The sequence below is a fragment of the Gigantopelta aegis genome, chromosome 6 (genome assembly GCF_016097555.1).
Source record: "Gigantopelta aegis isolate Gae_Host chromosome 6, Gae_host_genome, whole genome shotgun sequence".
Lineage (NCBI taxonomy): Eukaryota > Metazoa > Mollusca > Gastropoda > Neomphalida > Peltospiridae > Gigantopelta > Gigantopelta aegis.
In genome coordinates this window covers 33,272,129-33,299,464 of record NC_054704.1, presented here as the reverse complement: position 1 = coordinate 33,299,464, position 27,336 = coordinate 33,272,129, and the positions used below count along the sequence as shown (strand labels likewise).

General features: G+C 34.0%; 2 protein-coding genes across 4 annotated transcripts; one reads left to right on the top strand and one right to left on the bottom strand.

Moving 5' to 3' along the window:
- Positions 1-341: 341 nt before the first annotated feature.
- LOC121375219 lies at positions 342-10,283 on the bottom strand. 2 transcript variants are annotated; one of them, XM_041502532.1, is made up of 5 exons: positions 9,789-10,283; positions 6,329-6,482; positions 4,264-4,470; positions 1,187-1,269; positions 342-472 (listed from the first exon to the last, which is right to left on the bottom strand). In XM_041502532.1, exons 2-5 carry the CDS (start codon positions 6,459-6,461, stop codon positions 434-436), a joined length of 462 nt encoding a protein of 153 aa, XP_041358466.1. In that variant the 5' UTR covers positions 6,462-6,482; positions 9,789-10,283; the 3' UTR covers positions 342-433. The 2 variants fall into 2 exon arrangements, with proteins under 2 accessions (XP_041358466.1, XP_041358467.1); XM_041502533.1 differs by lacking the exon at positions 9,789-10,283 and adding an exon at positions 5,526-5,614 and having other exon boundaries at positions 6,329-6,464.
- LOC121375218 (AP-1 complex subunit mu-1) lies at positions 7,196-27,336 on the top strand. 2 transcript variants are annotated; one of them, XM_041502531.1, is made up of 11 exons: positions 7,196-7,275; positions 15,588-15,648; positions 18,660-18,884; positions 19,156-19,286; positions 20,417-20,561; positions 21,352-21,478; positions 22,429-22,571; positions 23,002-23,073; positions 23,754-23,912; positions 24,821-24,946; positions 26,589-27,336. In XM_041502531.1, the coding sequence occupies exons 2-11, from the start codon at positions 15,607-15,609 to the stop codon at positions 26,685-26,687; spliced, it is 1,269 nt and encodes a 422-aa protein (XP_041358465.1). In that variant the 5' UTR covers positions 7,196-7,275; positions 15,588-15,606; the 3' UTR covers positions 26,688-27,336. The 2 variants fall into 2 exon arrangements, with proteins under 2 accessions (XP_041358465.1, XP_041358463.1); XM_041502529.1 differs by lacking the exon at positions 7,196-7,275 and adding an exon at positions 10,497-10,594.

Below are 27,336 nucleotides of genomic sequence, written 5' to 3'. Positions count from 1 at the left end.
TGCACAAATGTCACTCACTCCCTAACATTCAGCAGATGGAATTATATTTCTTATATGGATTAATCCTGCAACACAGCACCAACTTCCAGACACCCACTGTGACTTCTGTCACACTGTTTATCCGAGGTACTGAAAAAACATATCCTGCATTTCATGACCTTCTACCTTTTCTAAATTATCTTTTTCAGCACATTTTAAAAAACAAATCATCACTTCTTACTCAGAATCAGGAAGTCTAGAAAAATCCAGAGATATTTCATCCCTGCTTGACAAACTAATTTCCATTCAAAATTCATCACATCTCCACTGTATTCTAACCAACAGTAACAAATTGTGCTTCAGTATGATCTCATAAAAATATATCACATGTATGACATAAAACATAAAAAAATATATTTTTTAAATCCTCAATTCGCTGCAAATATTTCTAACTTCACAGTCTCTGCAAAAACTGCTGCACAACAAGATACTCCTGAAAAATAATAAGAGTTAGCAATCAGATGTTCACTTTTCTGCATATAACAATATTTAAAGTTAAAAGCATATTGTCACAGACCACTGACGTACCTATTTAATGTTCTAATAAAATATAATTATAATATGTTTATAATTACCTGAAAATATAATTATATGATAATATACATTTGATTTTCTCATTACAGGGTAGTAGCAAAGGAACTTTTATATGCAAAATAACTGCATTATATTTTCAGGTAATATTTTTAATATTACCTGAAAATATAATTATATTATAATATACATTTGATTTGTCTCTAAAAGTACCTTATAAAACCATCTACATTTAATGATATTATGTCAAAATAATTGAATTTTGGTGACAGTCCATAAATCAGAAACAATAAGTGATTTGGAGCAGACATGTGCAATATTATATATTGAGACATGTGATATGCAGCTTACAAATAACTACAGGGTCAAAATGATTTGCCATTGTGGTTAAATTAAATTGTTTTGGGTAATAATTTTAATTTATAATCCATGAAAATATGCCTTTAATATCATGTTGCTAGTATATTTAAAATATGATTGTTTTTTCTTTGCATTTTTGTTTTTGTTTTGGTTTTTTTGGTTTTTTGGGGGGGGTTCTAAGATTAGCCAGTCAAATGATTAACATATTTTGTCAAGGTAACTGAAAAACAAAACAAAAATATCTATGCATAATTACCTGTAAATTCGTGAAGAGAAATGATCTGGAAATGTATAATTTTTTCCCCTGTTTATCGTATCTCCACAAGTGGACAGTATGACCTGTAGAAGTGAAAGAAAAAACAACACAATGTCAGCACCAAAATAAAAGACGTTCTCATTCCCTCCCACCCTAAAAGTGGGTCTGTAACACCAGATCCAACCCACACATCCTCCCACCCCAAAAGTATTCTGAAAAACTAGAGGTGCTACACTCTTGCTGAGCATCTAACCTATGACAAAAGGGTTGAGATGTAGTCCATTGGTAAAGCGCTCATCTGATGTGCAGTCAGTCTAGGATCAATTTCCATCGATTAGCCCATTGGGCTATTTCTCATCCAGCCAGTGCACCATGATTGGTATATCAAAGGCTGTGGTCTATGGGATGGTGCATTTAAAAGATCCCTTGCTACTGATGGAAAAATGTAGGTTTCCTCTCTAAGGCTATATGTCAAAATAACCAAATGTTTTACATCCAATAGCCGATGATTAATAAATCAATGTGCTCTAGTGGTGTCGTTAAACAAAACAAACTTTAACTCTAACCTACGACAATTATAGTAAATGATATACAATAAACTCCGAACACTGGTCCTAATATTATATTAATTATATTATATTAATATGCTTGGTACATTTTGATTTTGTATTTTATCCTCAAAGGTTCTCTCCACTCATAAATTTAATTGATATTGAAGGTATTTAACTGTTTTGTCAAAGTATTGTCATAAATAAATAGGAAATATTGGTCTTTATAGTGGGTTTTTTTTTTTGGAACCATAGTTGTCATTAGGTTGGGTTTCACTACAAAGACCTTTTCACCAACATTTTACTGCATTTAATGTTTATTTATAAATATTTTGAGTTGGTTTGAACTTTAAAAAATATTTTGAGTTGGTTTGAACTTTAAAAAATATTTTATGAAGGTCATCCAACTGACCACAAAATTGTGTCCCTTTTGGATGGGTCGATATCAGTAAATGAAAGTAATAAAAACAAGTAATCATCATATACATGTAAGATTCAATTTAAAGCAAATTTGAATGTATTTAATATACAGTGTAACCCCTCTAACCCAGACACTTATGGGACCAAGTAAAAAGTCGGGTTTTACAGGGAATCCGGTTTAGAGGTTCTATTTAAAATAGGAATGTGAAAGATGTCTGGTCTTGAAGGAATTCTGGTTTACAAAGAGTCCAGTCTTGAAGGAATTCTGGTTTACAGAGTGTCTGATTTTGAGTGAATTCTGGTTTACAAAGAGTCCAGTCTTGAGGGAATTCTGGTCAACAGAGTGTCTGATTTTGAGTGAATTCTGGTTTACAAAGAGTCCAGTCTTGAAAGAATTCTGGTTTACAGAGTGTCTGATTTTGAGGGAATTCTGGTTTACAAAGTGTCTGATTCTGAGGGAATTCTGGTTTACAGAGTGTCTGGTTTTGAGAGAATTCTGGTTTACAGAGTGTCTGATTTTGAGTGAATTCTGGTTTACAAAGAGTCCAGTCTTGAGGGAATTCTGGTCAACAGAGTGTCTGATTTTGAGTGAATTCTGGTTTACAAAGAGTCCAGTCTTGAGGGAATTCTGGTCAACAGAGTGTCTGATTTTGAGTGAATTCTGGTTTACAAAGAGTCCAGTCTTGAAGGAATTCTGGTTTACAGAGTGTCTGATTTTTAGTGAATTCTGGTTTACAGAGTGTCTGATTTTGAGAGAATTCTGGTTTACAAAGAGTCCAGTCTTGAGGGAATTCTGGTCAACAGAGTGTCTGATTTTGAGTGAATTCTGGTTTACAAAGAGTCCAGTTTTGAAGGAATTCTGGTTTACAGAGTGTCTGATTTTTGAGTAAATTCTGGTTTAAAGAGTGTCTGATTTTGAGTGAATTCTGGTTTACAAAGAGTCCAGTCTTGAAGGAATTCTGGTTTACAGAGTGTCTGATTTTGAGTGAATTCTGGTTTACAAAGAGTCCAGTCTTGAAGGAATTCTGGTTTACAGAGTATCTGATTTTGAGTGAATTATGGTTTACAAAGAGTCCAGTCTTGAAAGAATTCTGGTTTACAGAGTGTCTGATTTTGAGTGAATTCTGGTTTACAAAGAGTCCAGTCTTGAAGGAATTCTGGTTTACAGAGTGTCTGATTTTGAGAGAATTCTGGTCTACAAAGAGTCCAGTCTTGAAGGAATTTTGGTTTACAGAGTGTCTGATTTTTGAGTAAATTCTGGTTTACAGAGTGTCTGATTTTGAGTGAATTCTGGTTTACAAAGAGTCCAGTCTTGAAGGAATTCTGGTTTACAGAGTGTCTGGTTTTGAGGGAATTCTGGTTTACAAAGTGTCTGATTTTGAGGGAATTCTGGTTTACAAAAAGTCCAGTCTTGAGGAAATTCTGGTCAACAGAGTGTCTGATTTTGAGAAGAATTCTGGTTTACAAAGAGTCCAGTCTTGAAGGAATTCTGGTTTACAGAGTGTCTGATTTTGAGAGAATTCTGGTCTACAAAGAGTCCAGTCTTGAAGGAATTTTGGTTTACAGAGTGTCTGATTTTGAGAGAATTCTGGTCTACAAAGAGTCCAGTCTTGAAGGAATTTTGGTTTACAGAGTGTCTGATTTTTGAGTAAATTCTGGTTTACAGAGTGTCTGATTTTGAGTGAATTCTGGTTTACAAAGAGTCCAGTCTTGAAGGAATTCTGGTTTACAGAGTGTCTGGTTTTGAGGGAATTCTGGTTTACAAAGTGTCTGATTTTGAGGGAATTCTGGTTTACAAAAAGTCCAGTCTTGAGGGAATTCTGGTCAACAGAGTGTCTGATTTTGAGAAGAATTCTGGTTTACAAAGAGTCCAGTCTTGAAGGAATTCTGGTTTACAGAGTGTCTGATTTTGAGTGAATTCTGGTTTACAAAGAGTCCAGTCTTGAGGGAATTCTGGTCAACAAAGTGTCTGATTTTGAGTGAATTCTGGTATACAAAGAGTCCAGTCTTGAAGGAATTCTGGTTTACAGAGTGTCTGGTTTTGAGAGAATTCTGGTTTACAAAGAGTCCAGTTTTAAAGGATTTCAGTGACTGACTGTTTCACATTACCTGTCACCTTCTGTTGATAGTTTCCATGGTTGTCAGCAATGAAATAGCTGCCCTCCATACAGCTGATCTGATCATGTTTCAATGTGTTGATTAGAATATCTTCTAAAAGAGGTTTAAACAAGGCTGTGCCAGATGGTTCCCAGTCCTCAGTGTGGTAGATACAATTGGTTCTTCTGATAGGTAAGAAGTTAGGTCGACATGAATGATCTTTATGGAGAAAAAGAGAGCTCTGATTAATTTCAACACAGATTCAATTAATAAATGACAATTAAAATAAATCAGTTTACATGTATGGACACAGATACAATGAAAAGAGGATACATAAATAAGTATCAAAATGTAATCAGGTATTTTGTACTAAATATTTTGAGATAAACTGAATTTAAAAAATAAAGAAGTGAAATGTGAAAGAAAGGATAACTACCATAATTTATTATCTTCATCTGAACATCTTAATTACCCATTATGCTACTTTCATATTTGGTATCATTCCCCAAAATGAACATATGGTTGTCATTTTGTTTTTGTGTTCCAACATTTGAAGTGAAAGATTCCCAACTGAATGTCAAAATGTTTTCTGGACAATACAGCTGACAACAATGGTTCAAATCCCATCAAAGCTGGCCCACAATTTCATTGATTTTTCTCATCTATTACCCTCTGCCTATCATTAATATATTATAAAAAACTTTCCAATTTCTCCCACAATTTCAGTGTGTCTTAACCCTATCTGGCAGTTTCCTCCGACTGTGTTTTGAGTTTTCCACACATTGTACCTACTGAACATTCTCAGAAGCCAATGACAAATGGCAAGATGGAGACAAGAACTAGGCTATGGAGGTGGACAGCAAAGTAGTTAAAAGATAGGAGGAGCTGCCAGATTGGGGAAGAAATGAGATGGAATTCAAAGGAGAGAAAGGAAAAGGGTAAAACAAAAAAGAAGAAAAGAAAGAAGAATTTCCAAATTTAGAGACAGACGTAATTATATGCATTCTACTATGAAATACTACTAACTTCTCAATTTGTTTACGATCAAAGGTGTTAAATTGAATTAACTTTCACGGATAAATCACTGATAACTCTACCCCAAGTATAGCTTTCTGGTGTCATTGTGGATTTTACTACAGAGGTGGTGTATTTATATTGTAACTTAAAAAATAAACATCTACAAGATTCTGAAGTGTTCAACACCCACTCGCCAAATGCAAGTAAAAATTCTGACGGACGAGTTAAAAAATGCAACTACCAGCCTGACAGCCTACCTGTCTTTTTGATTTGATTTGCCATGTGATGTTGATCAATCACCAACTGTTCTTAACAGTGTTTTGTCAATATCATCTCTCTGTATAATCTGAAGTGAAGACACTGTATTTTATGATATTGTTAATAATATATTGTTCTATAGACTGACGGACTAATAAAGTTTAGTTGGTTCTGGTCCGGCGAGCTAGTTAAATATTTTCCATTTCTCCACCCCTGAACATGATTATATGTGACAATCGTTTCCAGAAAGTCCCATCTGACAAAATTTTTAGACCCACCCAACCCAATAAAATAAACACAGTATTTTGGGGGCACTTCAGCAGACCTCTGATAATTTAGATAACACATTCTGTTTTTGCTTAAACTGTTATGTCCATATAAATGATGTTCTAAACTTAACATGTGAACAAAATTAGATTTGTGTGAGCAGTGCATGAATATTCTTGCTATTTTACCCCCGAGGCCTGCTTCCGTACTAATTGGAGTGGACATGCACCCTCAGTACCAAAACCTAAGTAGATCCATGCCTGGCTTTTATACATAAATATTCTCATTAACATAGAAATGTATCATTAAAGTTTGCATGTATTTTTAACAAGAATGTGCATTTAACTAAGCCAAGAGCAATTAATTATATGTCAACCGAACATGACAGATATATAGGTAATCATACAAACTTACTGCTTCCAGAGTATCATTAAAGTTTGCATGTATTTAACAAGAATGTATATTTAACTAAGCCAAGAGCAATTAATTATATGTCAACCGAACATGACAGATATCGGTAATCATACAAACTTACTGCTTCCAGAGTTGGAATAACTGAGAGTTTGCGACACATCTTCAGCGGTATCCATTTTCCTCTTCTTACTGTTCCACTGACCACAGGAAATTTCATCTACACCACTGCACTTCCTATTTTCGTGTGAGTTCATTATCTTGAAGATCAATTGCTTCTGTAATAATAGCAAGATGATACAATAACAATCATTATCCAAAACAAAAACAGAAAAAATTATAAACTCCAGTACAGTGTATTAATACAACCAATATATTTAAAATACATGTGATATATATACTTCAAGAGTTAATACAAAAAAAAGTACAATCATTATTCAAAACATACAAAGATAAATAAACAATAATAAACACCTCTACAATGTATTAATACAAACATCTATTTAGAATACACATGATACACTTTAATAGTTAATGCAAATAACAGTCATTATCCAAAACATAAAATAAATAAACAATGTGATAAACACCTCTGCAAAATTTTAATACAAACAATCTATCTAACTACCTTTTAATAGTTAATACAAATAAAAATGTGGTTACAAACAAAATAAACAAAACAATATATCCACGAGATTAGGATTGATACCTTTTCACAATAAAACTGTTTTTTTCTTTTAACATACAGCTTATTGTATGTAGCAGAATATGCAAACTTGTGACCTACATGTAAACATACTGGTACATCATTTATGAAACTGACACCACATGATTACTGAAAGTGTCTGCATAACCAGTTCAGATGCTGACCATTTGCCCACATAATAGAACAGTCACACATGGCTGATTTCTTACAAGAACCGTTCTGGATGACTGCGCTAACAATGCATCTCTGCATCATCTAAAATTACAGAGTACTTTTAATATCACCACTAGGTAAAGGAAAGGAAACATATGGTTGAATTCACCAGCCTTAGTGGTGTTGTGGTTAAGCCATCGGACATAAGGCTGGTAGGTACAGGGTTCGCCCAGAGCGAGTTTTAACCACTCATTGGGTAGATTTAAGACCACCCTTCTCTCTCACTAACCACTAACCCACTGTCCTGGGCAGACAACCCAGACAGCTGCATGAGGTGTGTGCCCAGTACAGCATGCTTGAACCGTAATGGGATATATGCGCAAAAATAAGTGGAAATTAAATTAATGTTTTCAAGAATTCTTTAACAACACCCAGAAAATTGTTCAATTAGTAGTTATTTTATGTCTCACTTAAGGTCACTCTAAAAATATCATACATGTAATATGGTCCTGACCATGGGCAGCTCTTTGTATATTGGTATTTGGAGTACATATTTAAATAATACAGGGCACAATATTTTACGAGAACCGTTGTTCTGTTCGTGTGTCGATTATGCAACTTTAAAATCACGAGAACTGCCAATCGGTTATGTGGTGAACAATTACATTCTAAAATTAAAAGTAACATATATCAGTAATGAAAGTGAAAATCAGTTTATGCTTTTAAATACATTTGAACCACCAATGTAGCACAGAATCATAGTTCAAGTGTTTTACGATTAGGTAGGCCTAACTCATCAGTTACGAGAACTATATTCATGTAACTGAACATTGACTTCCAGTTAATAAGATTTTGAAATACTGTCCCCTGTAATATATACATTTAGACTTTCCCATGCCAGAATACACATGTGCCACATTAAAGGCCTTAACAAGGATGTTTCTAGCAGGGGTGAAAGATCATAAAAGGGAACCTACAGTATTTCAATGTACACCAAGGCCATTATAAAATAAGGATAAAGACATGCCCATAGTTATTTTATTGGCCCTCCAAAATGTCCTGAAAATATAAAATCATTTTCCACCCCACCCCTGCAATTAGAATTATCTGAATGGAGTCACTAGAAAAGAATGTGTATGATCTATCTTGGTGTTACTGGTATGTATATCAAAGAAACATATCAAAATCTCTGTAAACTGGAATTCCCTCAAACCAGACATTTTTCATGATCCCATTTTAAATATCAAACCTCTCTTTTCACGATCTGTGTTTGGACAAAGTATTTATCGAAACTGTTAACAATGTGGTTCGGATTTATATAGGATATTAAATGAGCTTCCATTTCGTATCATGTTTATATCCCAAGTGAAATCATTTTTAATTGTCATGAGCTTTAGCGATTGACAATGAAAATTATTTCACGAGGGACATAAACATGATATAAAATAGTGAGTTATGTGGTCTAGTGGATAAGATGCTGGACAATCAAGCTGACGACAGTGGTTCAAATCCCGTTAAAGCTGACTCACACTTTCATTCATGTTTCTCATATATCAACTTCTGCCTATCATTCTCATTATCTTAATATGAAAACAATTTCCAATTTCTCCCATAATTTGTTTTGAAGTGGTCAGACTAAACCCACAGCTAAAACTGATGGGAAATGACAGGTGTGTGGCACAGATAGCTACAAGAGACAAGCATATATGTCGCTGTTGGAGAGACAAGGACTGGGATGTGGAGGTGGACAGTGAAAGAAGTTGAAAGATAGGAGGAGCTGCCAGATTGGGAAGAAATGAGATGGAATTCAAAGGAGTAAAACGAAAGGGGGCAGAAGGATAAAAAAAATGTTTAATAAAATAAAAAATAAAAAAGCATGATACAAAATGGTAGCAAGTTACCATATTTATTACCCATATATCGAACTTAATTTATATCACTCAGCTCATTTGGTTGACATTCCTGTAAGGTTGTAGTGCGCCAATCGATGACATCATTGTGTGACGTCAAAGTGTTATGTCACACTTGGAGTTCTAGTGGGATGTATCACTTTGGTATGTACCAAGATATTTTTAACCATATATCATCGTATGTTAACCTGTTTCGGTAGTCGTGTTGATTGTGCGCAACATTATGTACATTTGAAGATTTCTGATCGTTGTCTTTTGTGTGGAAAAAGTAAACCAATGTTTGGTACTGGTTAACAACACATAAGTTTAATGAATCATGCCATGAATGGACTAGAGAATAATCAAACTAAAGCTCTGTAGCATCAGATTTAGGAAAATATTTGTATTTTAGAAATAGTAGCTGGCTATCATTTGGTAGTTGACGATTGCCAAAGTATTACAAGCAGAATTATAGAAACTTAAAGAAAATTATCTTCTTAACCGTTTTAGACTATTAATTACTCAATTGCCCCTTTTCCCGCAAATAAAAAATCCTAGCTACGGTCCTGCTGTTACTTTATTAATGTGCCTATCAAAAAGAGGTTCAGACATGTTTATCCCATGGCCATTGTCTAGGTGTCAGACAGAAAGTATTTAATTTTAGGGGACAATTTTGAATTTATGGAGAAATAGGATGGGGCAAAATTTAGATAAGTGTTTCCAAAAATATAAAAGTATGAGAGCTGATTCCTAACATTTTCTGCTATTCCACGCGAATTTTAGATGCTATTAGACGGTTTTATAAAGCACGTTCCTATAAACAGCGCAGTACATACCACAGCCTTTGTTATGGAGCTCTTGACTTGGAACAGGAAACAACACAGAGGACGATTGATTTTGCGACTCGCTGTCACTCAGCGCACCTCAAACGAGTACTCTAGTGAGCTGTATGTAACATGCCGCTCCTGCACTTTGATTGGTCAACATCATCATGCAGTCAAAATACCATAATATAACAAAAATTTGATACATTTTAAACTCATCACGTGGACTCACTTGCAGCTAGTAACAGCCTAAGTCTACAGTTTGTTATTCCCGCGAGTACTTGTTGACGGAAGTCTAGAACGGATGTGACGAACTGACGGTCTCTTGACGATTCGTCCACCGTAGATTTCGTCCAGAGACGATTCGTCCACAGTATATTTCGTCCACTCGTCAGCGGATGTAACCAAATAATATATATTTTTATTTTTTAAGTGTTTTATTTCAAAGAAGCACCCTTTCTCATTTATTTAGTTTATGCAGTAAAATAATGAAAAAAAGAAACAAAAAAACCAACTAAGAAAACAACAACAAAAACCAACCAACCAACCAACCGACCGACCGACCGACAGACAGACAGATAGATCGATAAATAAATAAATAAATAAAAAAAATAAATAAATAAATAAGAAAGAACCGCCCATCCCAAAACAAACTAATCATCTGTGGACAAAATGTATTGGGGATGAATCGTCCAGTTTCGGAATAGATTATGTCCAAAATGCCAGTTAATATCCTGTTCCGGTTTGTCGTGATGTGGAACTGATCTCTTCTTCATCAAGTAATTATTTATATAATTTTGGTCACGGAGATTTTGGTGGTGAGTTTTGGCTATTATTTTTAGCAGTTGGTTTACTTATTATTCTTATTAGATGTTGAATGTTATTCCAGTAGGCCTTGTTTGTGAATTTATCGCCAATGCCCCCAATTTCATTATGATTATGCTTGAAATTGTGTGAGGTGTGTTTTCTCATGCGTGGTTCACGCAGTCAACAGTAAAATTTCTGTCCGCACCCCAAACAAATGTTTGTAAAAAACATGTAAATAATTTATATAGTATTTTCATAATTTTGATATTTTAAAAATAAATTGGGCTTTCTTATCCACATTTATGACCAGATGTCCAGTATTCAGTATGTTCGTAAAATAGTCAGAAAGGTTTCCGCCCGCACCCAACCTTTGGGGTATTGAATTAGCGATATCAAGTGGACATTGCATTAAACACTACAAATGACTTAGTGCTAGGATATGGATTCGAACTCCAGACCATCGGGACTGTAGCCGAGCACTGTAACCAGTTGGCCACGCAGTGGATCAACAAATGAGACTGCATCTTAATAAAATAGACAGTAATATGGATTAGTAAATTCACCTGTAATACATTTGTGTAAAAAAATCAATGAAAAGTGCGAAATTGAAATACTTACATAGAACAATACTTTCGGGATTCCCCATGACACGATTATTCGTCCACTGAGGAACTCGAGACGATTCGTCCACTACAAAAAATCAGTTCCGGACGATTCGTCCACTGGGTTTTTATTTCCCCAGTACATTTCCATGGGTGAAAGTTTTCCGGCATACGCCGGATTTTCCGATTTTTCTGGGTCTCTAACGAGTCTAAGGGTCGTTTTTCCAAATCGTGTAAATCCGTTGAGATTTTCATAGGGGGGTGGGTAGAGGTTATGACCCAACTTCTCCTATTGTTGATAGATGATTACTCCAAAGTTCAACAAAAAGTTCGATTCTACAACCTAGTTTTAGCAATGATTCAATCCAAGAAAGTTCCCCGATCTAGCAGATGCACATTTCAGTAAGTGCGCAGGGTTTTCTTGGGGGGGGGGGGGGGGGTTACGGAGATCGCCGATCCTTTCGTTCGATTCCGACAAAACTGACTCATTGCGATCACCAGTCAACAGAAACACAAAATCGCAGTCCGTGAAACGAGATCCGGAAAGTTGAATCAAGTCGCATCTAAAACAACACGCTTTGTTTGAATGACATTTGTTGTTTTGTTGAATTGTTTTTTAATGTACATTTAATTATATTGGAATTGAAGACAACGAGTTTTTATTTTATTTCGAGGTTATTAGGCATATGGGGATAACATGTGACAAGGGCCATTGAAGGAGAACATGACATTGGGGGGGGGGTAATAAAGTCTTCCGACGCGGAGGCTTGCATTACCTATTTACCACATCGTGACATGCGAGATAATGTACGAGCGAGTGGACGAATCGTCAGTGGACGAATCGTCCGGGGCATGATAATGAATACAAACAGTTAATAAAAAATGGATATTAATGTTGAATTCTAACTCTATTTTACTTTTTTGGTTATAGTATACCACAAAATAATGTTAAGAAACGATTACAATGTCAAAGAAATAACTATTAATATGTATGAAAAAAATGCAGTCATCGAGTGGACCAATCGTCCGTGGACGGACTGTATGGAAAGCACGTTTTTAATGTTATTTATTTTTTAATGTTGACGTTTTGCATTGATTACCAACGACTTTCCATTTGTTTCCTATACAAGTCAGTAGTATTACAATTTTTTTTTTCGTTAAACTAAGCGATACGAATGGACGCATTTTAAAAGAAACAAGTAGAAATGATGCCGATAACAATTCCAAGATTTCATAATGTTCTTTTTTCTTCTTCTTTTTTTTCAACTTCAACAACTTTCTGATCTTGTCTCTTTTCTATTGCCTTCGGCTTGGCAAGCCTTCTGATCGTTCTAGCATTTAGGGTTAGGGTCACTTGTACTTATAGCTATAGAGATCTATAGATGTTGGAAAGATCGGAACTTTGTCCATTAGTCAACTCGCCCCAACCCAAGCATTATACTCATAATACTGTGACGGTGCAATTTTATGGGTATTTGGTCGTTTCGGCCGGTTGCTAGTCACTTCGTACCTTGGTCCTTTCGTACCATAGTCATTTCGTAGCTTGGTTCTTTTGTACCATAGTCATTTCGTACCTAATTTGGTCCTTTCGTACCATTGCAAAATTGAAAGTCGTATCATACCCAATCTAATTAGGTATATAAGATGCAAACACCACCTGCAACTGACTTTATAAATCATTAAATATTTAATTTTGTCCCTAAAAAAAGATCAAGTCATTTCGTACCATACACTGAAACAAATTTGTTGTTAATTTAAGGGCGTTTCGTCACCAGAAACAAAAAACATATTGTCATTGTGTATAAGTAATAAACATATTTTGATTTGGTAATCGATAGGGTAGTTTTTTTTCAGTGGTTGTTATTTATTTCTTAAAACAAATAAGATAATAAGTAATAATAAGTAATATTCGACCATTTCAGCTGGTAATGAAAAAAAATTGTTATTTATTTATTATTATTATTAGCATATTTATTAATTATGAATGTAAAAAAAGCACACTTTGGTCAGTTGGAGCCAATTTCAGAAAACATCGAAGTTGGCCGTTAGTAGTACATACCAAATACGGCTCTTGTCAGGAAAAATGGAAATAACAGTTGACAGGTGTTATGGTAAATCAATAACGATATGCTGCACAATAATGTGTTCTGATTTTCAAACTGTCAAAGTAAATTAAAAAACAAAACAAAAAAAACACTGCTTTTATGCTATGGTCGATTCGTTTTTTATATACTGGTATAAAATGACTATGGTATGGAAAGACTTCTCACAATAGTACGAAATAACTAAGGTACGAAATGACTTTTTGCAATGGTACGAAATGACTAGGGTACGAAATGACCAGGCAGCATGGTATTTACATGTGCTCTACGTCACAAAAAGGTCATGTGATGCGCTTCAAATGCATGACAAGTCGAAAGGAATCCGCCGTCTAAAAATATACTTTATTTGAAGGAGGGGAGAGAAGTCGTTTCATTGAAACGTTCGACTTATACATAATACAGGACGGAACACCTGCTGAATAAGGGGAGAGAACTCCATTGAAGAAGTTGATCTATCAGTATAACAGCAGATATGCTAATTCATTAAAATAGGTTGAAGGGAAAAATAAATTGATACGTACGAAAAAATATTTGGCAAAAATGCATATTGAGCTACTACGAACATTTGGGGGACCAAAAACACATTGGATATACAGATATAGATATTCTGGACAAGGAAATGTAAGTAAATTGTCATTCTAACAATTAAAAAAGGTCTTATTAGCCGGAAACTTTATAGCATTGCTACAAAGTCAGGAATGTCCCTTTAATACTTATAAATCTCACAGGGTGTATTTTGACGGAATGAACCGAGCGTCTACGGAATAAAACAAACCTTTAGTCCCATAATGCCTCATTGTGACTTCTGTGCAATATTTCTAACAAAAGCACCCTTGTGGAGGAAATTTTACACAGAATAGAAAAATGTCTAATTTTTCAAAGGCAAAACGTAGTGATACTGGATTACGAAATTTAAACATTATGTTGCTTTTATAGAACAAAATGTTTAAAAAGATATTGTATATAACTAACCCTAACCCTAAATTTACACCAATTCTAACAAATATTGTTAGGGAGGTGCAGGAGGAAATTTTACCACCAAAATATATTGTGAAATTAATATTGTCACAATCATTTGAGACACTAATGTAACCAAAACAATGAAAATCCATATATATAGGATATCTTGAACTCGTTTACATTTTGCCTTGCTGTATCAAAGGTCAAGGTCATTAACAATCAGTGTTCTCGCTGCTCCATTTTGCCGCCCCACTTTCATGTTTTGCCATCCTCCTTTCACGTTCTGCCACCCTCCTTTATTTTCTGCATCTTACTATATTTAGGGCGGGACGTAGCCCAGCGGTAAAGTGTTTGCTTGATGTGCGGTAGTCTGGGATCGGTCCCGTCAGTTGGCCCATTGCAGGGCTAGCTCTGGCACTCGCCAAATTTGTCAACTGCAAATTTTATTTTAATTTCTGCAATTTTTTGAAGTTAAATTAGCCAATTGCAAATTTTAAAAGCAATTGACGACTTTTATTTTAATTTGCCGAACAAATTTTATCTAATAACTGACATTTTTTAGAAAAGTGTTTATTTCTGCAATTTTTCAAGTTAATAAACAATTTGGCAAATTTTTTTGCTCACCCAGAGCTATCCCTGCATTGGGCTGTTTCTTGCTCCAGCCAGTGCACCACAACTGGTATATCAAAGGCCATGGTATGTGTTATCCTGTCTGTGGGATGGTGCATATAAAAGATCTCTTGCTGCTAATCGAAAAGAGTATCCCATGAAGTGGCGACAGGGAGTTTCCTCTCTCAATATCTGTGTGGTCCTTAACCATATTTCCAACATCATATAATCGTAAATAAAATGTGGTTAGTGAGTCGTTAAATAAAACATTTCCTTTCCTTTCCTACTATATTTTTGCCTTGCTGTATCACAGGTCAGGGACCTGGGTCATTAATAATCAATGTTCTCACTGCTCCATTTTGCCGCCCCACTTTCATGTTTTCTGCCTTTCTTTCAAGTTCTGTCACCCCCCCCCCCCCTTTATTTTTCTGTGCCCTCATTATTTTCCCGCATCCTCTGCTTTTTCAAAATGCCACTAGTAGTAGCACGTTTCCTCTCTATGACGATATGCCAAAATTAAATATATTTTTTTACATCCAGTAGCATATGCTTAATAAATCAATGTACTTTAGTGGTGTCATTAAATAAAACAAACTTTACTTTCATTTTTCATCAGACTTTCATGAAACTTTATATACACAGGAATATGATCATGAAACTTAGAGCTGATGTGCAGCATTTATGATGCCTTGTTTCTTAAGTTAAAATGTCTATTTTCCTTTCTTTAATAGGTGACAGATTAGCCCCAATATGTCGGCTTCCGCCATCTATCTCCTTGATGTCAAGGGCAAGGTAATGTAAAAAAAAATTATATGTTGTATTCAATGAAATATGTAATCACATTCAGGGCTTGAACTACTCTGTAGGTCTAACAGATGAAATAAAAATTATGTTTAAAAAATCTTCTATACTTTCAGAAATGTTATACTTATAACTGAAATAAGTCTTCATATACATGTACGTCTAATCTGTTACTATCATTATATTGGGTCCCCAGTTTGTCCCTGGAGATGGCATGAAGTTTACAATAGTTGTATATTGAATTTTCTTTTAATTATTAATTTTTTATAATGGATATTTTGTAACTATTTATGAATTTTGTGACTATAGTAATTGGACAACATATTTTTAATTGTTTTTATTAACTTTGGTATTAATTAGGTTTGGAATGAATCATTAGAAGCTATATATAGCATGCTGAACATTATGTTGAGAAGTCATGAGTAAAATATATTGCAGTATCTGATATTATCAATTTGTTTCAAAGTACTGTGTCTTACTTGGGAAATGGTGAAACAGTCTTCGCCATGAGCAAAATCAAGGCGAGCTGAAGATCACTCTCCTGAAATGGTGCTAGGCGAGCAATCACTCTCCTCAATAAATGTATATGTACTATTTACTAAATAATGCCGGGAGGTATTACACTTTGTCACCATACTCGTGCCGTTGATGTAGTTTGTGACGCTGTATTTTGCACATAATTTGCACCAAACAAAATTGACGTAACTTCTACCACTTTTCTCTGTGATTTTGTAACCAAAATGGTCAGTCATCGGCTATGCTTTAAATATTTTTAATTCCACAGAATTACCTTTTCCCGCCATTGAAAAAACACACACACACCCACTAATTCGGAACACTTCGGTCGATATCGGACCGTTGTAATGTCTCATTCGGAATATCTCGGCCCGTCACGATTTCTCTGGTATCAGCCAAGATGTTCCTAGTTGTGATGTTCGTAGTTTCTGTCGAGGAGTTCCGAATGAGTTTCCGTGATAACGGTGCAAACAAAGAGTTTCAAAGAAAAACATCAGTTCGAGATTGTTACTATGCAAATAAACACAACAGTTCGCGATAGTTACTACGCATATTTAATTGTGAGATAGTTTTTTGTGTCTGATTTGTGAGATAGTTTTGTTGTGTCAAAATCATAGAGAAAAGGAGCTAGAAGTTAAAAAAAAATAATTAAAAGTTTATTGCAAGGCGATCGATTCGTAGATCGCCTAAAACTTTCCAGGCGAGTGTGGAGGCGAGCGCGATTGCTCGCTCGCCTTTCCTGGCGAAGACTGTGAAAGGTACCACTTATAATAGTGAAGTGCTTTTAAACTGTAATATGTTCAAATTCTTCAAAATACTGGACCAGTTTTTACTTAATTTGTTGGAAACTTCTTGGACCAAGAAAAATATACAGGCATCAAAATAAGCATTGTGTCTGGTAACCCATTTACAGGTTACCACAAAATATAGCCTGGTAACCTATAGGTTACCACAACTATATGGAAGTTAGAATTGAATTCCTGTTACTACTACTTTTAATGCCTTTACATGTGTGCCAGATGATTATTGTAGTATACATGTTGAAATTCTTGTCGAGAACGAAACACTGTTATTGACTTTTCTTACATGTGGTAATGTCCCGGTAACCTGAACGACCGCTCTTGACTTCTTTCGATGCCTGAATATATTTAGTCATTCTGACATCCAAGGGCCTGAATAGTGGGGCTTCAATTTCCTCAGATGTACTAGACCATTACTTTATTCAAGCGTATTGCATATGCTTACTTATGATTAGTTAAAACATTTATAATTAAATATTTTCAATTACTGTAGAACCTGAAATTAACGCATCCCTAAATTAATGCGAGTGAAGACGAGCAGACTAAAATGCGACATGAAATTAATGCGAGTGGCCTCCCTTTAAAATATTCCTAATAACAGATGTGTGTACTTTTTGGTTAAATCCGAGTTACAAGCATCTTCAATGAGATCAACTTACTAACATGTCCGTATAAACATCAAGTAACCTGTTTAGTCTTTAGTGTTTTTGGTGAGTTCAACTCAAAAAATTTTTCTGCAGCAATCATTTACATGTCACCTATATCTGACAAAACATTAGCATATATGTACAACTGTATCTTACTTTGATATGCTGATAAAGTTGGAGGAACTTGAACACAAAAAAAACCCTAAAGAAAGGGTCTACGTCAAGATTAGTGTGCTAAAACCCATTCACATGTGATGGATTGTGTCAGCTTTTGCTGGGTTATTAGACAATTAGTCTGTCTTGCCTACGATAAATTGTTCTCCAGTTTTGTTTGTTTTAATAGCATGTGACGCATAGCTTGCTGCAATATAGCTGGACAAAGCATATAAATACATGCGTCACCACAAACTTGTTCAGGTATGTATTCGCATAGAGATTTCGAGGCTTCTAGAAATTAGAATGCAGTAGCCCGATGTCCGTGACTAGTGATTTTACTCATGCACAGCAATAAAGAAAAAAAACCTAAAGACATTTAATTAAGGCATACCGGTAGTTTTTCAGGACTGAACAATTTAAGTTTAAGTTTTAGTAGTAGGGAATCATATCTGACAGAAATGTCACGTTGTCAAGATATTGTCAGGACTGCATTAATAAATGCAAATAACACAATTTCACCTTTTTCTCATTAATATTATGATTGCATTAATTTCAGGATCTGCAGTATTTAAAACAAACCTGATATAAAATAGGAATATGAATAAGCAAGCTTGAGCCTCTGAAAATAAAAATTTAATGGCCCAGATATTTAGTTTTGGGCTACCATACTTTTCTGATAAGTTTTGAGCCCTGGGGTGTGATTAATTGCTCCCCTAACGTTATTGATACCATATAAATTCACATGCTAAGAGGAGCTAAAATTCTCTTCTTGAACTAATCTCAGGGGAGTGACTGAGAACAAGAGTGATAGCTCCTCTTAAATGGTGAGATCTGCATTCGTTTATTTTCCTGTAACAATGTGTTGTGTTTAATTTATTTCCAGGTTCTCATCAGTCGTAACTATCGTGGTGACATCGACATGTCTGTTATAGACAAGTTCATGACCCTGGTGATGGATCGGGAAGAGGAAGGCAACGTGTCCCCCATCATCCAGCATGACACCATTGCCTACATCTTCATCAAGTACAACAACCTCTACTTGGTAGCAACATCAAAGAAAAATTCCAACGTTGCTCTCATTTTTTCTTTTCTCCACAAACTCGTTCAGGTATGTATTCGCATAGAGATGTCGAGGCTTTTAGAAATTAGAATGCAGTAGCCCGATGTCCGTGACTAGTGATTTTACTCATGCACAGCAATAAAGAAAAAAAACCCTAAAGACATTTAATTAAGGCATACCGGTAGTTTTTCAGGACTGAACAATTTAAGTTTAAGTTTTAGTAGTAGGGAATCATATCTGACAAAAATGTCACGTTGTCAAGATATTTAAATATTATTTAAAGGACTGATGAGATAAATATATTATGTCTTCTTTTCAGATTTTTGTGGAATATTTTAAAGAGTTGGAAGAAGAAAGCATACGAGACAATTTCGTAGTGATCTATGAACTGCTTGATGAAGTGATGGACTTTGGTTATCCCCAAACTACAGACCATAAAATTCTACAAGAGTAAATATAGATATTTAATTTTTATTTGGTTATTTGATAAACAAAAAACATATTTATATGCAACTTAACACCACAATATCTAATATAGAATTTTAAAAGCATTGACTGTATGAAGACATTTTTGTTGGGCAAAGGAGTGGGAAAAAAATTGATGGCATATCACTCACCTGGAGTGTGATGTGTTATTATATAGAGATTATTATATAAGCTGGTGTGTCGTACTGATTTTACGAAATGAGTGTCAGGATTGTTGTATTGCCTGAGCGTCTGAGCAAGGGTAATACATGAATCCTGACACGAGTTTCATAAAATCGGTACGACTCACACGCGAGTTAATAATTTCTTTATTATCAATATTATTATTGTTGTTTTCTTTATGAATAACAAGACCCAACTCAAAATGTTTCAGCCACAACTAGAAGGAGACAACGAAATGACGTCATATTTCAAATGCACAGACTGGAGAAGCAACGTCATGTTCTGACGTCGCTTCCCAAAATTACGTCATTACAGTTATTATATGTGTGCTTCATATGATTATTATTAATTCGGTTATGTTGAACCATATGGATAATAATACTACATACTCTACCTTCTAGTGAAGTTATGACTAGCATGGGCTAAAGACAAAATGGTTCATACTACAATATTTGTGAAAGAGCACACCCAGTCCCTACATCATCTCCAAATGTAACAGATAAATCAACCACCACTGAGTGTATTGGAACCAGGAACACTACATAAAAGCTCAGCACACTACCATTTGCTCTATTAGCTTAGGTGGTGTAGTGAAAGATCTGTCAGGAGTTACAGCTGGAAGGTACTGTGTTCGCAACCCAGTACTGGCTCCCACCCAGAGCAAGTTCAACAACTCTGTGTGTAGGTGTATGGCCACTACACCAACTTCTCTCTCACTAATAACTAACCCACTGTCCTGGACAGACAACCCAGATAGCTGACGTGTGTGCCCAAGACAGCGTTCTTGAACCTTAATTGGATCAAAGCACAGCAGTAATTATAAACAAACAACATATGAACCCAATCAAATAATCCCCAATAGCGTCTATAATATACAATTTCTCTCATTTGTATGATCGATGATCTGACGTATTTACTTTATATTATGTTAGATATATCACTCAAGAAGGACACAAACTGGAAATTGCACCTCGCCCTCCAATGGCCGTCACTAATGCAGTGTCATGGAGATCAGATGGCGTAAAGTATCGCAAGAATGAAGTATTCCTGGATGTAATTGAGTCAGTTAATTTAATGGTAAGATTTCTTGTTGTATTATGACATTATTTATTACTAAGGTACAGAAATTACAGGCTGCACACAACTTTAATGTTTTTATCTTTTTGCAACAAAAGGGACCTGTATTATTTTCACAGATTCTTCCTTTAATGACCAGGTTTGGATAACATTATTGTAGTCAGTAATTCATGTTGTACATCATACTGTAAATGTTCATACTAGGAATACAAACTGGTATGTATATGAGGACATAATGGTTGACCAAGTACAAACTAGTAAATTACAAAATGACAAATGACCTTGCATAAAAATAAGCTGGTGTATTATTAAATACATTTTCTTTCAGTGTTTAAGCTCTGGCTTAACCAAACAAGATTTTCTATTAGGTAACAACAACTGTTACCTATTATCATAAGGGAGATCACTCTTTACTGTTATTAAAAAAAAAACCTCACATTAATTAATTATTTTTTTATAATCTGAAAATTAAGCACCACAAAAAGCCATTCCCTGAATCTAAACATTTTAAAAACAAATTCTATATGTAGTTAATTTCTACAGTTATTGTTGATTACATTGTAAGTCTTAGCCTTGAAAAAGACGATATAATGAATAACCATAAACAGTATATGGATGACCTAGCAGACTATAACTCATTATTAATGACTATAACTTTTTGTTTTTTTACAAATGGAGTCAACCATAACACAACAGTTTTAATTGCTTTTGGTAAATAATCTGATCAATTCTTAGAAAAGGTGTTTCTGTTTCTACTTATTGCTTAATTGTTTACATGGTAATATTTCAGGTTAGTGCCAATGGAAATGTCTTGCGCAGTGAAATAGTGGGATCTGTCAAAATGCGGGTTTTCCTGTCAGGAATGCCAGAACTCCGGCTTGGACTCAATGATAAAGTTCTCTTTGAAAGCACTGGTCGTAAGTGTCTGTTTGCTGTATGTTTAGTGCATTAGTATTATACCCAATAAAATACTCTCCAATGATAAAGTTCTCTTTGAAATTACTGACTTTGTCTGTTTGCTGTGATATTTAGTTCAGTCTTTATCCAGTCGCATACAATACACTGTACATATCCTAATCTTGCATGCTGTATTAGGATTTTCTACGTTATAAGTATGCAAGTGTGGAATTTCTCATGTGATATTTGAAAAATTAAAAATGATGATTGAGATGCCATCACAGAAGTCGGACATGTATCTTCATATAACACTTTACCAGGACTAGCCAGTTAAACATAGAGCTTATATATCAACATTGTTATAAAAATCTTAATGTTAATTCTTGACAAGTAATCTCTTTCCTTCCCCATAATTTTTGTAAACATCTTTCCCTAGGACATTAGTAAAGTGACCGTTGATAGACCCTTATTGTGATAAATGATATTTAAAAATCAGGCCCATACAACTACATGTATACACTTTATAAAATATTTCGAAATACTACAAAGCATTATTATGAAGGTATGGTTGTTCACCATTGTTCAAGATCTAAATTAAGCACTCCTACCCACAACCAGATGTTTTTTCATTTATTGTGATGAATTGGATCTTTTTATTTTTTTAAAAAGGCTTTACAGTCAGTCACAAAAACCAGACACCTGCACTGATGAAATTGACATCAGATTCAATTGTGTTATAAAATGACAATGAGATTTGAAGTGTGTAGGTTTTCGATGATATTCCTTTATAGAGAATAATCTTGAGTTTATTAAAAGTGTAGTTACATACATGTCTTTTATGTTTTGCATTAGTAAATGATGTTATATTGTGACAAGTAATGGCAGCTTTAATTTTCTGAAATATATTGCAACGTTTTTTATCATTACTATCAATTTTGTCTGTATTTTATTTATTTTGTGTTGTTTTCAGGAGGAAAAAGTAAGTCTGTGGAACTAGAGGATGTTAAGTTTCATCAGTGCGTCCGTTTGTCACGTTTTGAGAATGATCGGACCATTTCCTTTATCCCACCTGACGGGGAGTTTGAACTGATGTCATACAGACTTAATACTCATGTCAGTAACAAAATAGTATTTTAACTTTTATTAGCAACTTGTGATACTAGTTTTATTATGTATACAGCTAATATGAACTGATGCATGAAAGATGTCCATTTGTCACAAACTATTCAGTCCTAGACAAACCTGGTTTATAGTTGCATCCATGAAGGGTTATTTCAATGCATTTTAAAACTTCAAAATTAATTTAAATGTTTGGTTGGGTTTTTTTAAATTTAAGAACTGGGTTAAATCTGAATGTTACATCACAATAAAATCAGGCAAAATATTTTTGATTCAACTCTGTCAGGGGAGAACCACATTTAAACTTTTTTAATATATAAATTTGTAATATTTAAAATTTACAGTGATGTTAATTAATATAAATATAAGTATATTTTGATACTAAGGATGATTAGCTGCTAATTAATGTATTGTTGTGTTTTAGGTGAAACCTTTGATCTGGGTAGAATCCGTCATAGAGAGACATGCTCACAGCAGGGTGGAATACATGATCAAGGTGATAACATATTTGTCTTAATGGCATTTTAAAAAAATTTAACCTTTACTGCTTCATATAGGTTTATGTTGTCACATTCTAAATGTTTATCGATCTAATCTCTATCTGTAGTGATTGTGTTTTGAAGGACACAACATTATTCTTTCTACCATTACTTTAACACAACACCATTTTTTTTTACACATTTTAATATTTGTTTGTGTATTTAATTATTAGAATGTTTGTATTTTAATATTATTACATTCCACTATAGCTGATAACCATGAAGCCAGTCGGGGAACAACTCTTTACAATTTAAAAAAAGGCCAGAGTTTTTTTTCTCTCCATTTTCGTCTCGCTTTTATGACAGTGGCAGCTGCAGTGTCAACTTTTGCAATAAATTTAACATTAAAATTTCATGTTTAGATCACATTTCAAGGTCAGTGAAACTTGGTTTATAGCTGCACCTGTATGGGTGTTTATCACAGTGCCCTGAAAAAGTATTTGGTAGGTGTAATTCTTGTTTTAACACAGCAGTTGTTTTTTCTCCCACTGTTTAACATAATTATGTCGAACACCTAAAAGTTTAAGATTATTAATATACTGGAGTGTCGCTATGCATTGTTTTATTCTTTCCTTTTTTGTCAGTATGTTCCTTCTTCTGTTTCTGTACTCTAAAGTTTGTGGGGTTTTTTTTAAAGGCAAAAAGTCAGTTCAAACGTCGATCAACAGCGAACAATGTGGAGATTATTATCCCAGTCCCTGCTGATGCAGACTCTCCCAAATTCAAGACATCCGTGGGGAGCTGTCGCTACTCTCCTGAGGTCAGCAGTGTCATATGGAGCATCAAGTCTTTTCCAGTGAGTCTATGGAGATTATAATACATCGAACTTGTGTGTCATACTGATGTCACGAATCAAGTGTTAAAATTCTTGTATTACCGATGTGAGTGATTGTAATACATAAATCCTGACTCGAGTTTCGTAAAATCAGTATGACATGCATGCAAGTGTAATAATTTCTTTATTATCTATATTATTATTGTTATTTTTATGAATAACAAGGGTCGTCTCAAAATGTTTCAATGACAACTAGGAGATGGGAAAATGACATCATATTTCACATGCACAGTCTGAGCTTGGACTCTGGAAGCATCATCATGTTATGATGTCGCTTCCCTAAATTATATCATTAAACTTGTTATTACACGTGTTTTGTTAACTTATTAATGCAGTTATGTTGAACCATCTGAATAATAAAATTAAATAACAGAAACATTTTTGTGTACCTGTTATGCAGATATAATTTACTTTTCGAAGTGGTAAAAATTAAAGTAAATTATAAAAGTAAATAAGACTAATTTGTATTCATTAGTTGAGTTACTGTTACAAAAATTGATTTGGAGACCTTTTCTTTTCTCAGTAAAAAAAGATGGCTGAAATAAAATAATTTTCACATTTTCTTGGGTGTTGGGTGACATAAAAATATTTATATATTTGTTAATGAGAACAAAATGTTTGAAAATGTTATATGGTGGAATTCACTTAATTGTATAAATTTATTAACAGCTGCTTAATATTTTATTAAATTTATTAGTAATTAAGAAAAATTTACATGCAGTGTTATTAAATTGTTTGTTAAAGTTCATCTATTAGCCGTAAATTAATCAGTATGTATATGAAAAAATTATCACACAGATGTTTATTCTTATCTTTTGAACTAAATGTATTTAATATTTATCAGTTATAATAATTTATACACACTTCAGGGTGGAAAAGAATATTTGATGCGAGCTCACTTCGGTTTGCCCAGTGTGATGAGTGAAGATCTGGAAGGACGGCCACCTATTCAAGTGAAATTTGAAATTCCATATTTTACGGTATCAGGAATACAGGTGTGTAATCACTGGACAGCCAGACACTGTCATGGGATAATTACATTTGATGAAGTTTTATTCATGAAGTATGAATGCAGAATAACATTACACACTGAATGGCAATAAATAGAGGATATTTTATGTTATTTGTCAAATATAATTTATATCTCATCGAGTGAAGTTTGCAATCATATCTCACGTGATATAATTGCTAACTTCACGAGATGTGATATAAATCATATTTGACAAAAAACATGAAATGTTCCATTTATTATATAACTTTTGGCAATTTACCTTTATTTTAAAAATGCCAGCAGCAAAATAGTTCCGGCTTTCTTACAGTGAAGATAACACTTCTACAGTGACTATATAATACATTTTAGAGTGAAATAATGAAATTTTCACTCTGAAACAATCCATCCAGTGCACCACGATTGGTACATCAAAGGCCGTGGTATGTGCTATCCTGTCTGTGGGATGGTGCATATAAAAGATCCCTTGTTGCAATTTATTTCAAACTGAACAATATTCGTACAATATTTTAAAATGATTTTAATGATTTTAAATGTTGCATCCACTTTGTATAAAAATTGGCAATGGGCAGGCTGAACTTTGTATCGCACAGATGATATAAGTTATCTGATTTGTTCTACATCTATCAAACACTGAGAACAGGATGGAATCATATTTGAGTATTTTCTTTGCCAACACTAAATGATCAGTATTGATCAAAACATCATACATGTTTCTATATATATATAACATCATACCCTTGGTAATTTTGACATATACCGTAGTCAACAGAGGAATCCATGTACATTTCTCATTAGCAGCAAGGGATCTTTTATATAAACTTTCCTACGGACAGGAGAGCACATATCATGGCCTTTAATATACCAGTTGTAAGGCACTGGTTGGGATGAGAAATAGCCCATGAACAAGTGCTACATCCTGTCAAAAGGCTGTTTATATTTAATTCTGTTACATTAAGTTTACTTCCTTTTTTAAAACATATTTTGTCTACAGTGAAAAATAATAAAGAAATAATTAAATAAATAAATGTATTATTTACAAATAATAGTCTAATAAATAGGTGGGGTTTTTTATGCATGGATGAAACAGCCCAATCTTTTTTATTAAATCCTCTGATTAGCTAATAATATATATTGAAAAACACACATATATTTGTCAAATCAAATTTTGTTTAAATTTGTTTAAATCAAAGTAATACTCAAATTTATATATCTGAAAATTAAATAAAACAAAATTATTCCCAGTGTCAGCCCTTCGCAGACATCGAGGTGATATGTATAACTTGAGACGAGGATAAGTAAAAAAATAACTACATTGAACCACATTGATCAAATTTTATTTTTAATGTTTAAAAAAGATCATATACCACATGAAGTCAAGTTGGTGAATAAAGTGAGAAAATCCTTCAGATTACTTGATTCTAGCTTAGATTTATGATGAAATAATTGAAATATTATGTTAAATTCTTTTAACTGAATGGAAAAAATCACCTCGATATCTGAAATCGTTTAGTAGCCTCTTTTTCAGTTAACTAAATATTACAACTATCCAGTGGGAGTGATTTGTTTTTTCCATTTTAGCTTATTTAGAAATTTATTACCTATATATTTTGTTCTCTCTTATTTAGGTCCGCTACTTGAAAATCATTGAAAAAAGTGGCTATCAAGCTTTACCATGGGTGAGATACATCACACAGAACGGAGACTACCAGCTACGGACACAGTAGTTGCTTTACATTCATCAAAGGGACACTACCACTATCCTTAGTGGCTCTATATTTATAACACAAGATGGAATGAGTCAATTTTTGACAAGTGTGTTTACAAACATAACAAAGAAGAGTGTCTGTAAACGGAATAGGAGTTATCTGCAGTCTTGTACACCTGATACCTGGGTAGATTGTTAATATAATACAGAATTCTATGGCCATATTTTAAAATCTATACTGTGTCATAGATCACTCAGCAAACTAATTAATATTGGTTTAGTGGTTTCATGAAAATCCCAAAACCATATTCAACATAACACAGGTTTGAATAAAAAATATTCAGGATTTTAAACTTGACAATTTTGGTAAATATTTCAGAATTGCCAAGTCATTTATATGAATAATTTCTTTGGGCACCTGGGACTTCATACTCCATTTGAGTCATAGTGGTATTTTACAATATAAATTTTTTGGAAACTTGCAGCGCTTGCAAGTTTTTTTGTTTTTTTTAATTCTTGATCAGATGATTAAATTGTCTTGGTGTATTTTGAATTACTGTTATGAACAATATGTATGTTGTGCGCAGATTTATTTTGTGCGTCATTATATTATTTATTTCAAATTGTTGATTATAATTGTTATAAATTTGTATTATTCACAGTAAAAA